The sequence below is a fragment of the Meriones unguiculatus genome, chromosome 6 (assembly GCF_030254825.1).
Source record: "Meriones unguiculatus strain TT.TT164.6M chromosome 6, Bangor_MerUng_6.1, whole genome shotgun sequence".
NCBI classification, from domain to species: Eukaryota; Metazoa; Chordata; class Mammalia; order Rodentia; family Muridae; genus Meriones; species Meriones unguiculatus.
Genome location: NC_083354.1, coordinates 79808883 through 79823767, shown reverse-complemented (window position 1 = coordinate 79823767; position 14885 = coordinate 79808883). Strand labels below are relative to the sequence as shown.

Below are 14885 nucleotides of genomic sequence, written 5' to 3'. Positions count from 1 at the left end.
TTTCATTCACACAGTAATGTTCTCTTCATATGTTCATGCATTGGACTGGTACCATCGCAATGCTCTCATCTTTGATATGGAAAACTGGGAAAGTTGTCGTCTATAAACCAGTTGGAATTTGGGCATCTTGGTTGAAGTTTCCTTGGGCAGCTGAAACACTTTCCAGAAGACTTTCTAGCTCCCTTTGAAATTATTTTCAATAGCAATTGAAATAAGATTTTTAAGATATTAGAATAGAGAATATCTCAAAATCTTTTTCTTTATTAAACCTATCTTTTACCTAATACATAGAATATTAAGAATTTACATTTTAATGAGATAATGGGATGTCTTGATACATATTTATTACATAATGTTTAAATAAAGTTAAATATTTCTACCTCCTCAAACTTTCATTATTTCTTTATGATAAAAATTAAAAATTCTTTTGTTTTTTAACCCATGCTTACTGTACATGTAAGAGCACATCAGAACTGCATGTACTCATAACTTGTGAATACACCCTGATCAGGAATTACTACTGATAATAATTGGTAGTTCATGGAAAACTGCTGTGTACAGCATTAGAAATAATGAAACGTGGCCTCACGTCACATTCCCTTTGAATTCACATTGTCAGGTCATTGTTTTCTTTATTTGCATAAAGGAAGTAGATTGAGCTGTCGTCCTTAGAATTCTTACCAATGTCTAAATAAATCACTCCAAAGTGTTTTGTTCATACCTACTAAGATCTTTAGGTAGAAGAGAAAAATGGTTATGGGCCCAGAGGGTTCAGCTCGGGAAACTGTCCATAGATTATACATGAATTATTCTGGGTGGTCTTGGCTCCAAGTCACACCTAAGGGAGCTGATTTAATGAGGTAGGTTTTGAGATGGTCAGCCCTACTATATTCTCATACCAGTATGCTACAGAGGCGACAGCATAGAAGCTTCCCTGGTTTGCTGTTTTGATAACCTGACCACAGTAACAGTGGTGTTATTGCCTTGGAAATCTAAGAGAGAAATCACTGCGATTTGGTAATTGTAAAACTATTCAGTGCAAAATCTGACCCTGAGAAATGGCGTGTGGGTGGGATCCTTTCACTCAGTGTGTTCCTCTTGGCCAGTACCTGCATGGCCTTTCATAGGGTGAAATGTAAAGGCAGGAGAGTCATTAGAATCCCCTCCTCCCACCCAGTTACCTAGTGGTAATTTACAGGAGAGTAATTGAGCCTCAGAGCGTAAATGTACCGGCCCAAGGTTACATACATAATCAAGACACAAATCTTCATCCTGGTCTGCCCAGCGTTCTGACAGGATGGGAAGCCATTATGTCTTGATTGTTTATCACATTCTACATGGCTACTTTAGACTTCTCTATTTAAATTTGTGTTGATCTTGTACAGGCGATATGCTTTAGTGGTTGCTACCTGGGAGGATTTGACATGGTCTGTCCATTAATTCTACTCTGTGATCCTTTGTGCTCACAGGTAAAGAAGGGTGTTCCTTTCCAGGATAAGAAATATATCTGTCACATGAAAGTCCTATAGACTATGTTAGAGGGAGTCAGGAAGCCTTTCCTATCTCTTGACTTCAGGACAAAAGGCAGGAGGAAAGCCAGAGACCTCCTGTTTCTGCTGGTTTTCAGCATGTCAGAATGTGTCGTTTCTCTTCCTAGCCATCACATTGATTGATGGTCTGGTAGAGGATATACATACTTCTTTATGTATTCACAGTAGAATCTAAATAAAATCAGAGATTGAAGGTGGGGGACAATTCCTGTGAACAGTACTATTTAGTCTCGCACAGAAAAACAAAAATGGGCCCCTAGATATGTCATTCACTGACACTTTCTGAGTCACAGGTAGATATTTCCTGAAAAAGAAATTTGATCCTAATTTTTGATGATGGGAACAAGGGAAAGAAGGCAATATTTGATTTATAACGAAAATGGATTTTTTCTTTAATATGGAAACTGTAAAATAAATTATGAAGTGATAATTGCTAATATTTATTTTTCCATAACAGGACAGAAATGAATCAGTTGATGCTCAAAACACTTGTCATCTGTGGCACATGAATATAGAAACCCTTCCAGACTGGATAAACTGCCGAGTACAACAAGTAAGTTTCTCTCTGCCGGAGTAAAGTTAAGAATGTATGGCCTTCAAGATACTTACATGCTCTTTTCTTTCTTAGACACGCTGTTTCAGAACACATGAGTGATTCTATTTCTCCAGGCTCTTCTACTCTTTCCGGGGAGTACTTTTCTATATAACTTTGCACCTGGTATCTGCAGTCTCTAAATGTGCCAACAGATACTAACCTCGTTTTTCCCCCCATTCCTATTGTTCTTTGTTTTTAGTGAGACATTGCCTAGCAACCTGTTAACTGCCAACCACTGTCCGTCTTCTCACTGCCTTCCTCTCCCCTCTGCTTTATATGCCCGTATCATGCAGGCTCATGCACACAGCATTACATATCGCTGGTAAATATACATGAGGATATAATGGCATGCAAATATACACTCACACACAGACACACACACAGTCAAACATGCCTGCATTTAGCTTGCTCGCTCCTCATTAATTTCCAAGCTTCCATAATAGAACACGAATACCATAAAACAAGAAAATCTTATTCTTTGCTGACTACTGTGTCCTTAGAAGCTAGAATTGTGCCTGTTATACCAAGTGAGTGAGATATCTTTGTGCATCCATCATATATATACACAAAACAAAGTAAGCTGGATAGTTAATATCTTATTGGGATGATGAAAATGGAAATGTTCTGCTTTGGGTGATATCTAATGAAATATTGTCAGAAAAAGAACTCTTGATAATTGCGTGATGGCTTAGATGTTTTATCTTGCATTGCTAAATGCTTGTCTTGGAATAGCATAAGTAATCTGAATTACTGTAATTAATTAATTAATCTGTAATTAAATTTCTCCTCCAAGTAACTTATGTTTTTACGTAAAGAGTGGCACGTGATGGCTCTCCCTTGAGTCCCTGCTTACACTTTGATTCCCTGGGAGCATGCTGGTGTCCTGCTTCTAAGTGTTCCAAGCTTCACGGAATAGATTAGAACCCTACGGAGGCCCCACTGTTTTTCTTAACAATTTTAAAAGCAGTTCATTAATTCCTAATCCAAGTATGGAAATATGCCATCTGAGTAAGGCGAGCGATACCTCTTGGTCGTGCTTACAAAACCAGGGAACTCTTTATTCTGTTGGCTGATAAAGTTTCCTCCCCCTGTGCTTGGCATGCAAGAAGTGAATCAGAACAGACACTTTTCTGTGAGATTTTACTTGCAAATGAAGCTCTGCAGACTGATTTGCTTCCTGGTTCCATGGAGTATTTTTTTCTTTTCATTAGTTCACACTGTATCTGCATTCAGCCTATTGTTCAGAGACTTTCTTTAGGAATTCTTGGCCCTCCCGATAGGCATGATTTGCAGTATGTATCATTCTAGAAGTTCATAGCTGCTTGCTTATCTGTGTTTACTGGAAGGCTTGTTTCCGTTTACTAATCAGAAAACAGAAAGCTAGCCTTTTCAGTAACAGAAAATATTCATGTGATCGGCTTTTTTTTTTTTTCAACTCATTCTCTGGTCACTTTACAATAAAAGCATTGTCTTTATTTCCCTTTACTACCTGTAGGCCCAGTGGACAGTTGGGAAACTGAATTGTCCTTCCTGTGGGGCCCGATTAGGGGGCTTTAATTTTGTCAGCACTCCAAAATGTTCCTGTGGCCAGCTTGCAGCTGTACATCTCTGCAAGAGCCGGACTGATCATCAAGCAGCACAAGCCAGCAGACTAATGAGACCAGCGCTGAAATACTTGTCACATCCCGGAGTTCCATCAGCTTGGGATAAGGAAACTCTGCGGACAGGTGGTGGCTCCAGAACCAGAAACCACAGGCTTTTAAGCATGGCCTGGAACAATAGCGGCCTTGGGAGACTAGCGGAGGCCCTCTGTCTGGAGGTGCGGGCGACGCATTTTGAGATGAAGAATGAAAAACTGCTCTTCAAAGCATCAGACCCAAAATACCAGCCCTTTGTTCCTCAGCTGGCAGCCGGCAGGTGCACTTCAAGAGCTTCTCACAGAAAGTCACACAGTTTGGACCTGAGCATCAGTGAGAAGCTGATTCTATTACCCACTTTATATGAAATACATAGTAAGACTACTGCCTATCCCACACTAAATGAAACACGGCCCATTGACCTTTCAGGCTTGGCTTTGTCATGTAGTAAAAGTAGCTGCTCTTTTCAAAACACACCCAGTTTTGATCCTAACACGCTGCTGCACAGACTTTCAATGGCTCCCCATGAGACCCAGGCACAAAGAGGAAGAGAATTTCCGTGTGGCCTAGAAGCTTCTTCAGTTTACTCAGATCATGCTAATGCTAACAGCCTGACATTCCTGATGGATCTGCCCTCAGCGGGGAGGAGCATGCTGGAGGCCTCAGACCAAGAAGAACACCTCTCCCCTCTGGACTTTCTGCGCTCTGCCAGTTTCCCCTTGGGCACCATTAACCACAGGCTGAATAACAGAGAGAGGAGCAAGTTGAGGACTCTAAGAAGGCAGCGGCGGAGGCGTGAGAGATGGCTACAGAAGCAGGTAAGTGCTTTGAAACCAGAGCAAAATCACAGTATTTATAAGTACCACGGGTTGTGGAACAGAGGTAAATTGGAATGTTTGTATTCTAAATTCTTAGTTTTTCGTTTTAAGACGACCTGTCACTCTATGAATGCTTACTAATTATGCAGCCCTCTTTTCCTTGGCACTGCATAGCCTGCTTCCCTGCTTCCTATATATTTAGAAAAAGCCCCTTTCACAGCCTTCCCCAATTCTGCTAATATGTTAGAGGCCCACCCACCTTATGATAGTGAGAGTGGAGGAATTGTAACAAGTGTTTATTTAAGCCTGTACCATGTTTAGATTGCTTTTGCTATGGTTTTGTTTCAGGTTTCCAAATCTAATCTGGTAAGAATTCATTTACTCTTTAACCCATTTATCTTGATTTAATATTCAATTACTGCATTCATATGCTCATGTGGTCAAGCCATGAATAACTGCTGAATGTTGAGGCATACCTGAAGGGGAATTTACTCAGGCTGACATTTTACAGCACAGTTTGATTCTCTAGTGTTTGAACTATTTGTGTGCCCCTCACAGTATTTGAATGGTTGTGAGCATAAAAGGAAACAGTACTGTTTCTCTCCTGTGGAAACCACTTAAAGTAAATTGATGGCAAGCTATGAAATTTGAAAGTTTGGAAACTAGTATATTTCTGTATAAAAATTTTTTTGAAGCATACCTTTTTTGTTTGCTTATTAGTAACGGGTGACAGTTCTTATTAATGTGTTAATAAGTTAATAGGATATATTAACTGTATCCTAAGAATTAAAATAAAGAAAGCTGAAGCTGCCCTGTATATTTCTTAGGTGAAATTGTTATGATCCTAACCATAGACTTAATAAACTACTGCACTGAGCCCTTCAGCCACATAAAGTAGGATTTTCTTCTTTTATTACATTGCATAATTACAGGTATTGTCTATTGCATAGACATTTTGACTTGCTGCTAGGAAGAACATCTCATTTTGGATTATTTGTTAATGATAGTTTAATGTGATAGCAAAGAACGTGCTATAGAAATAAGTATGCCTTTGTGTCATTGCCCATAGTAAGAGTCTGTGTAAGAAACCATAAAATTAAGTGTTTATGGAGAAGTTTATTTCTATGTAAGTGAATTGGAGATAACCATATGTTAAATGTTATTCAGAAAGAATATCTTCAAAATAATTCTTTTGAAATAAATTTTTTTAAAGTTGTGAAATTTGCATTAACTATACACTGATGATATAGGCAAATGATATTACATTTTGAAAACTGATTTAATTCTTGGGTTAGAGTCTTCTGCAAATTTCAGCTGTATCATTAATCATTTCTAACAAAGTGTTACAGTTTAGAGGGGGCAAGTGCAGAGTTAAATATTGAAATTTTTGATAGATGAAATTATTTTTATTCATTCACACATGGAGAGTTTGGCTAGTATGTGTAACTGATTCATCAGAACTGAGGAAACTGAGTCAGATTTGTGACCTGTCAGTGTAGAGACAGAGGATCTAACAGGCATAATTGATAGCACAGGATGCTATAGACAGGCAAGTGCCCAGTATATCTTCAGCAGAAAAGCTGTGAATTTATGATACATACACACCATTGTCAGAGCTAGAAATAATAACTTTAGAAAGCGTGACTTGTGGATTCAAACAGAAAGACAAATCCTAGCAAGAGTTAATATCTGAGATAAAATAATAGTGTAATTTGACAAGTCATCCATGTTCAACCAAGATTCATTCCTTGATAAAATTCCTGCTTGAGGTAGCAAGGCCTTGAGTAGTGACTTCCATATAAACACCTCCTTTCCTTCCTTGCTGTGAGGAGGGAGGGACCCAGGGACTGGGCATTACTGAGTACCTTTGCTAACTCTGAACTATATATACCCTGGGGCCAGAGTCCACCTGTTCCTTTTTTTTTTCTTAAATTAGAAAGATGATCATACACACAAAGTAATAGTTACCACTATCAGCAATAAATTTTTAAATAAGCTTTTATTTATTGAAACAAAAGAATACTTCTTTTTCAGTGAGGTTATTAGTTTTGCTGTTGAGATTCTGGAGAATGTTATAGGGATTCATTGAATCTGTAGAGTTCAGGCTTGTTGGCAGTTTGTTCTTCCAGCCAATAAATGTCTGTCCACTTTTTTGTGTTCATCTTCAGTTTTCTCCACAGTGTTTTAGTTTTTTATTGTTGAGATCTTACTAATTTTAGAGTTTCAAATAATTGTTAGGAAAATTACATTTCTGTCACTTGACATTTTAAATGAAATTTTGTTTAAGCTTAGAATTATTTTATAGCATATACCATGGTAGAAATAATATTAATATTTTACCAAAAGTCTTAAAGTTTAAAGATGCAATATTGCTTTCAAGAGAGAAACTGCAGCCAATTGAACAGAATTACTATTCTTTTCAACAAAGATTTATTAGCAGACCTCTTTGGAGAAAGCATGGCAGTGTGCTGTAGTCAACTACCAAATATTCTTCCAACAAAACACAGTTCCTTCTTTCTTAATTGTCATGCATTAAGGATGTACACACTCCTGACATATAGGTCAATGATTGGAATTCATGTATAGATTTATCTCGTTCCCAGGCAGTGGGCACACATTGGACTCCTTTGTTTTGCATGCCTGTAAATCAGGCTTTGTCCTTCCTTAATGCCATAGAATCACTAATCTGTTCTTCATGACTTTATTTTTTAAATTATTGATGACATTATAAAATAATGATGAGGAAATAGAATCACAAAGCATGTACTCTGGAGATTGTTGTTGTTTACTAACCAAACTTGTCTATACCATTCATCAGTTTACTGCATGAATCTATATCTGTAGTGTGCTGTGCTCTTTTAACAGCTCAATAGTATTCCATTCTGTGAATGAGCCATGATTTCCCCACATAAAAAGATGAGTAGGTTATCTCAAGTGTTAGCAGTTATAAGTAGAACTATTATAAACATTCATGTACATAATTTTGAGTAAATTAGTATATATTTTTATTTTTCTAGGGTAAATACTCAGGAGTGGGACTGCTGGATCATATGGTAAGTGCATGTTTAGTTATACCAGAAACTGTCAGATTGTTTCCTAGCGTGGCTGTGCTGCACTCCAAACAGCTAAGAATGAGATTTCTCACTTCTCTGCATCCATGAAGCCAGACAGCTGCTGTTCTTGAGTCTTTCTGTTTCAGTCACTCAAATATTGTGCTTACTGGTCTCATACTTTGATTTTAATGCATGTGCTCCTTACTTCATGTGCTTAGTTTTCATACACATACTGAAAGTAGTCAGAGTATTAACATATTGCTAAAATTCTTAAAGATGTAAGATTGGTATCAAAGAGAAACTACAGCCAATTTTTCAACAAAGCTTGAGTATCATCTTTAAATGTATTCAAGTATGTTCACATCTTTTGTATATTGCTGTATTAGCTTGAGGACCTTGTGAACAATTTTATTACAGTTTAAAAGAAAAATATCTGCGGGGTAGGCAAGCTGTAGGTTTCAGCCCTGTCCAGATGAGAAGAATGGAGGAAAGAAGGAAAGCCAAAGTGTTAGGGAGCCATGCTTGGAAAAGAGGTTGATGGAGAACAGGAAATTAGGCTTCTCTTTTTCTGACTAATTCAGAAAACTGGAACTATCTTTGAAGCTGAATGTCTCTGGGGTAGAGAAGGAAAAATATCTCATTGAAAAGATTCCACCTATCTCCTTAGCAAGGTTTGTGATGAACCCCGCTTCATAGGAGCAGATCTTCCTGCCTGTGGGTGGTCCCTTGGCTCCTTAACTACAAATCTATCCAAAAAGGTAATCCTAAAATCATTAAGGAACCAGATCATGGTTCAGAGCCCCAACATCCTAGGCATCTCTGGCCTCTGAAGAGGATGGGGCTGCCCAAAAGACCAAGGATGTTTCTGGTTTTTATACATGTTTTATTTTAATTATTTCTTTCCTGTTTAGTTTTAAGAGATTTTCATATAGTTCGGGGTAAAAATCCTACATTGTACATATGATTTGTAGTATATCAATATATTTTATTCTGCCAAGTCTGTTTGTCCTTTTATATGTGCTATAATATTTCCCTAGAAAGCAAACGCAATGTCTTGAAGTCTAACTTTTCAAATATAGTTTTTAATGGCTCCTGGTTTTGGTATAAGAGCATATCTAAAACCTCTAGGTGGTTTTAGGTAATAAAGATGTTTTTCCTAATGTTTTCTCTTAAGAGTTTTATACTCATGTTGAAAGTTATGAATTATGTTGAGCTTTGTTGTTGTTAAGTAAAAGACAAGGTTTAAGTGAAAGTAGTGGTTTTAATAGTGGTTGCAGTTTCTTCTGCACCATTTATTGAAAGCACCATCCTTTCTCCATGGAAATTCTTTTGTGGTTTATTGAAAATCAATTGGACATCTATGTAACTTTCCCTTGTTCAATTCACCTTCATCTCTGTCCCCTTTCTGTCAAAACTCCATAGTAAACCATTAAGTAAGATTCTGTGATTCTCTCAACTTTGTTTTACCTTCTAAAAATTGGTTCCTCCTAGAAAAGATCATCTTGAGTGAGGTAACCCAGAAGCAGAAAGACACAAATGGTATATACTCACTTATAAGTGGATATTAGCCATATAATAGAGGCTAAACATACTAAAATTTATACTCCTAAAGAAGCTAAACAACAAAGAAGACCCTGGGGAAGATGTTCAATCGTCATTCAGAAGGACAAATGCAATAGACATCGGAAGCAGGAGAAGACAGGGAACAGGACAGGAGTCTACCACACACTTCCTCTAAAAGATTCTACTGATCGAAGTATCAAAGCAGAAGCTGAGATTCATAGCCAAACTTTGGGCAGAGTGCAGGGAATCTTACGAACGAAGGGGAAGATAGAAAGACCTGGAGGGGACAGGAACTCTAAAAGGAAACCAGCAGAGCGATAAAAACTGAGCCCTGTGGGCTATGAAGAGAATGATAGCCCAACCAAGGACAATGCATGGAGAGGGCCTAAAACCCTGGCTCATATGTAGCCCATAGAATCAGTCTCCAGGTGGATTCCTAGTAAGGATAGCAGGGACTTTCTCTGACATGAACTCAGTGACTGGCTCTCTGATCACCTCCCCCCACCCCCACCCCCCATGGGGGAGCAGCCTTACTAGGCCACAGAGGAAGACAATGCAGCCAGTCCTGATGAGACATGATAGGCTAGTGTCAATAGAAGGAGAGAAGGACCTCCTCTATCCTGGACTAGGGGAGAAGCATAAGAGGAGAAGAGGGAGGGAGGGTGGGAATGGGAGGAGATGAGGGAGGGGGCCACTCCTGGGATACAAATTGAATAAATTGTAATAAATCATAAAAATAATACATATGTCAAAAAAAATAGTAAACATTAACTTATTCAAGCTAAAAAAAAATTTGGTTCCTGTGCTTTCACATAGGAAATTTAGGATGAAACTTAAAAAAAGAAAAAGAAAATTCCATTGGGTTGACTGAAGTTGTGGTACATCTAGTGGTCAATGTGAGGGTCACACTGCATTCGCTGTGACTTTTCTATCCCACGAACATAACAGACCTCCTACCCCCACCCCAGATCCTTACGTTGTCATTAGTGGTTGTAGATTTTAACATTTAGAACTTATAAATCATTAGTTAGATTTTTAAATTTTTATTTAAATTATTACATTTTAATGTTCAATACTGTTTTGGTTTTGACTTTTCATCTTGGGATTCAGCAAGTACACCTGTACCTGACATCTCGTGTCGGACTTATCCTTAAACAATTCATAATTTAATGCTGTTTATAATTAGAGGCTTTTAAAATGTCAGTTTTCAGTTATTGGCTGTTGCGTGCAGAAATATAGTAGTCCGTGCTGTAAGCCTTTAGCCATCACATGTGAGTAATGCTAATCTGCCTTCTTTTCTTCTCTGGTAGGTGCCAAAATTGGTATTTTCTACTTAGATGATTACTTGGTGTCCTTTTTTTTTTTTCTTTGTAAATCCTTGGCTGCTCTGGAACCAGCTCTGAAGCCCAGGCTAGCCTCACACTCACAGAGATCCACGTGCCTCTGCCTCCAGAGTGCTGCTGGGATTAAAGGCGTGCGCCACCTCAGCCCAGATCACTTGATGTCTTACTGCTGTGAAGAGACACCTTGACCACACCAACCCTTATAAAGGAAAACGTTTAATTGGTGCTGCCTTAATGTTCTCAGATTCAGTCCAGTTATCATCACAGTAGGAAGCATGGCAGCACATCACCAGTCATGATGCTAGAGAGGTAGCTGAGAATTCCACATCCAGACCGGCAGCAGCAGGAAGAGAGGGGGAACTGGGCCTGATTTGAGCATTTGAAACCTCAAAGCCCACCTCTAGGGGCACATTTCCTCCAAAAAAGGCTACACCTCCTAATCCTTCTCAAGTAGTGCCATTCCTTGATGAGCAAGCATCCAGATATAGGAACCAGTGGAGGCCATTCTTATGTAAACCACCACACTTGGTATGCAGATAAAAAAAAAACAAAAAAACAGACATATTTCTTCCTTTCTAATCTGGAGTCTCTCCCTTTGCCTTTCCCTTTCCTTTGCCTATCAGTACATCCATGGAACCCCAGGATAATGCTGGTTAGAAGAGGGAGGAGAGACTTCTAAAAGTCCTGTGAGTGTGAGGTCTTATATGGATGTTTCTGTGACAACCTCTTTGAGGTTCTGACAGGGTGGAGAAAGCTTTCCCATGAATGGATGCTGAATTTTGTCAGAGGCATTCTGCATTAATTGTATACTCATGTACCTTCAATGTTGGTGTTAACTATCAGTTATTGAATAGTTCTCCCTTTCCTACAGTGACGTTTACTTTGTTATTCTGTTGTATCTTTCTCTATATTGTTAGATGTAGTTGCTAATAGTTTCTTGAGGAAGTTTTGTCTCTGCTATAAAAGTTACAAGTCTCGAGTTTTCTGTGCTTTACTGTGGTCATTGTCTGGTTTAGATACTGAGATAGTGGTAACAGATTAAGATTAGTTAGTTTTCTACTTTTCTATACTCTGAAAAAATACTGTGGGCTGGAGAGATGGCTCAGAGGTTAAGAGCAGTGGCTGCTTTTCTAAGAGATCCTTTGTTCAATTCCCAGCAACCACATGGTGGCTCATAACTATCTATAATGAGAACCAGTGCCCTCTTCTGGAATGCAGGTATACATACAGGAAGAATATTATATACATAATAAATAAATCTTTAAAAAAAGAAATGTAATGTGAAAATTAAAAAAGGGAGCTCCCACCAACAACAACCCACCCCAGCACATCAAGTCACATCAGGACTGAGCACATCCTCTTCCCCCATGGCCTGGTGAGACAGTCCCACCAGGGGAAAGTGATCAAAAAGCAGGCAACAGAATCCATGTCAGAGATAGAGCCTGCACTCCTTACTAAGGAACCCACATGAAGCCCAACTGCTCATAGGCTACATCTGTGTAGGGGGTCGAGATCCAGTTTGTGCATGGACCTTGGTGTTTCACTCTCCAATAAGACTCTGAGCCCTGGTTAGTTGGCTCTGATGGTCTTTTTGTAGAGCTCCCATCCCTTCCAGGTCCTCTGTCCTTCCCCCACTTTTTCACAAGACTCTGTATGCTTGATGTACTGTTTGGCTGTGAGTCTCAGCATCTGTCCACTTCTGGGTGGAGCCTCTCAGAGGACAGCTATATTACGTTCCCATCTACAAGCATAGCAGAGTATTGTTAATAAGGGGAGTAGGGGCTGACTCTGACATGGACTCTGTTGCCTGCCTTTAGATCACTATCCCCTGGCAGGACTATCTTGCCTGGCCACAGGGGAAGAGGATTCACTCGTCGTGATGGGATTTGACATGCTGGGGTAGGTGGAAAAGGAAGGCTCCCCTTCTCTGAGTGGCAGGGGAGGCGCAACAGGGAAGGAGGGTGGGACTGGGAGGAGAGGAGGGAAGGGACTGTGACTGGATGTAAAACAAATAAGTAAAAATTAAAATAAAAAAAAATAGTTTCAGGGGTTGGCTTTCTCCCATGGGATGGGTCTCAGGTTGGGCCAGGAATTGGTTGAATATTCCCTCAATCTCTGCTCTATCTTTATCCCTGCACATCTTATAAAAATATCAGCATTGTATATCCAATTGATAACTACTTGCAAATTAAAATTTATTGTTCTCCAAAGGACTCTCATTAGGGAAACAAAGCACACTTTAGAGTACTACATACTCAGCAGTAGACAGCCAACAGAAAATGAACTTAATGGCATCTGTGGAGGTTCCATGTCTCATAATGTCATGCTGAGGCTATTTTGTTATTTTTTTATTTGTTTGTTTGTTTAACCCTACAGGTGATTTGAATATATATTAGAGCTTCTTATTTAGTGTTTTTATGGGATTCTTGAGTGTAAGAACCAGTGGGTTTCTGCACCTCTGTTTCTTGTATTTTTTCTTAGGCTCTTTTTCTTCTGTTTGTTCTGTGCTATTCTGATTTGTTTTTATTATATTTAATTTTATTATTATCCTTAGCTGTTTATTGTTTTCTAAGGACAGACAGAAAGCGGTGGATCTTGACTGGAGGAAAAGTGAGGAAGAATTAGAGAGATAGGAGGGGAAACCATAACCAGGGATGTATTGTATGAAAAAAAAAAAAAAACTGTTTTCAATAAAAGGGAAAAAAATCACCATTTGAGGAAATTTACAAAAAAATTATCAAAATTAATGCTTATGAGCTACATAATCTCTCTATGTCATTTTATTTAGATTGAACAAAGTTTTGTTCTGCTATGCCCTTCTGAACCTATTTAAAAGCATACATGAAAATATTTCTTTAGAAGCTATGGGAAACTATATACAAATAGTTTGTCTTATGTGTCTGGGTGGGATGTATTATGCATGAAATCCTAAAATATCTGACTGTGTGTGTGTGTGTGTGTGTGTGTGTGTGTGTGTGCGCATGTGTGCATGTGTGCATGTGTAGGCTCATACTAAATCACTTAGCCACTACAGAAATTCTCATACATCTTTCTTAGTGGTGTAAATGAGTTCAGGTTGATTGTGTTGTTTAACAAAGGATGTGACTGAGGCTTGGGAGAGGATAGAGGCTAATAAACCATACTAAAGGCCTGTTTGTTCAGGTTTATGTAGAACATACCAGACGACCTATAGCAAAAGCCCTGCTATGTTTTCACGGATTTGCACATAGGCATCATTTTATGTTTTTGGAGTTTTTAAGAAGTCAGTTTAATTTTCTATTATGAAATTTATCATCCTCAAATTAGATATAGATAGATAGATAGATAGATAGATAGATAGATAGATAGATAGATAGATATAGACTATAATTGTTCTCCACAATTATAGTAATAATCGAGGAATTATGCTGTATTCACTTTCTGTGGTGAAAAGGTGTCAAGTTTAATTTGATTACACAGATTATTTATTGTTTTACTAATATAGAACCATATTTATTAAGTGGCCATTAAGGAAAGAAAAAAGCTAATAAAGTTAATAAATATCACAACCACCAATTATGTATTGAGATAGACCAGTGTTTATTTGTATCAAATTACTATTTCAGTATAAGCTTGTTACTCGCTTCATTTATGACTACAAAAGCATTTAAGGATTCTTTAACAGGTTGTTATTTCTCTATATTCATTTATTTTAAAATTACATTTGCTTGGTAGAGGTTACATAGAGTTTATGCCTTTCCTTTAAATAATTGCCTAGATCTAAAATTTCTAATGCTTTGCACAGTACCCAGTATATAACACAAGAATTTTTTAAACTATAAATTAAAATTTTAAATTGAAGGATAGCTTAGGTTTATACAAAAAGGTTGAGGATAACACAAAAATTACTATAGACATATACCCAATTTTATACTACTAATGTCTTACAGTAGTCATAGTTAATTGAAATCTTACTTCAGTTTCCTTTATGTTATGTTAAGTTTTCCCTTATGTCATTTCTTTCTTTTTAAGTCTAAGCCCTCATCCAGGATTTTGTCATGTCTTGTTATGTGTTTCTGATGCAATAACTCCTCTATCTTTCCTTATTTTTGATGATCTAGACATTTTTGAAGAGTACTGTAATATATCCCTTACCTGGGATTTGTTTAATATTTTCTCCAGGATTGGACTAGGGCAAATGGGTTATATCTTAGGTTTCCCATGCCTCCTCATATTGAGTAGTTTACCAAAATTATTCAAAGACCTGACCTATCACAGCTGTGATTTCTTATAGCAGAAAGGTCTGCAGATAGACATGGTGCAGCTTTAACAATCTCAGGAGGCACA

The 14885-nt window shown here is 38.1% G+C and overlaps 1 protein-coding gene across 5 annotated transcripts in view; it reads left to right on the top strand.

The window, feature by feature from the left end:
* Rnf180 (ring finger protein 180) overlaps positions 1-14885 on the top strand; it is a 153084-nt gene that overhangs the window by 38493 nt on the left and 99706 nt on the right. For all 5 annotated transcript variants that reach the window (XR_009592407.1, XM_060385689.1, XM_021654028.2 and 2 more), the window contains exons 3-5: positions 2008-2103; positions 3641-4600; positions 7618-7653. Coding sequence is in view for 4 of the 5 variants with exons in the window: in XM_060385689.1 (XP_060241672.1) it covers positions 2008-2103; positions 3641-4600; positions 7618-7653 (1092 nt within the window). In the remaining variant the exon portion in view is untranslated. The remainder of the gene's footprint in view (positions 1-2007; positions 2104-3640; positions 4601-7617; positions 7654-14885) is intronic.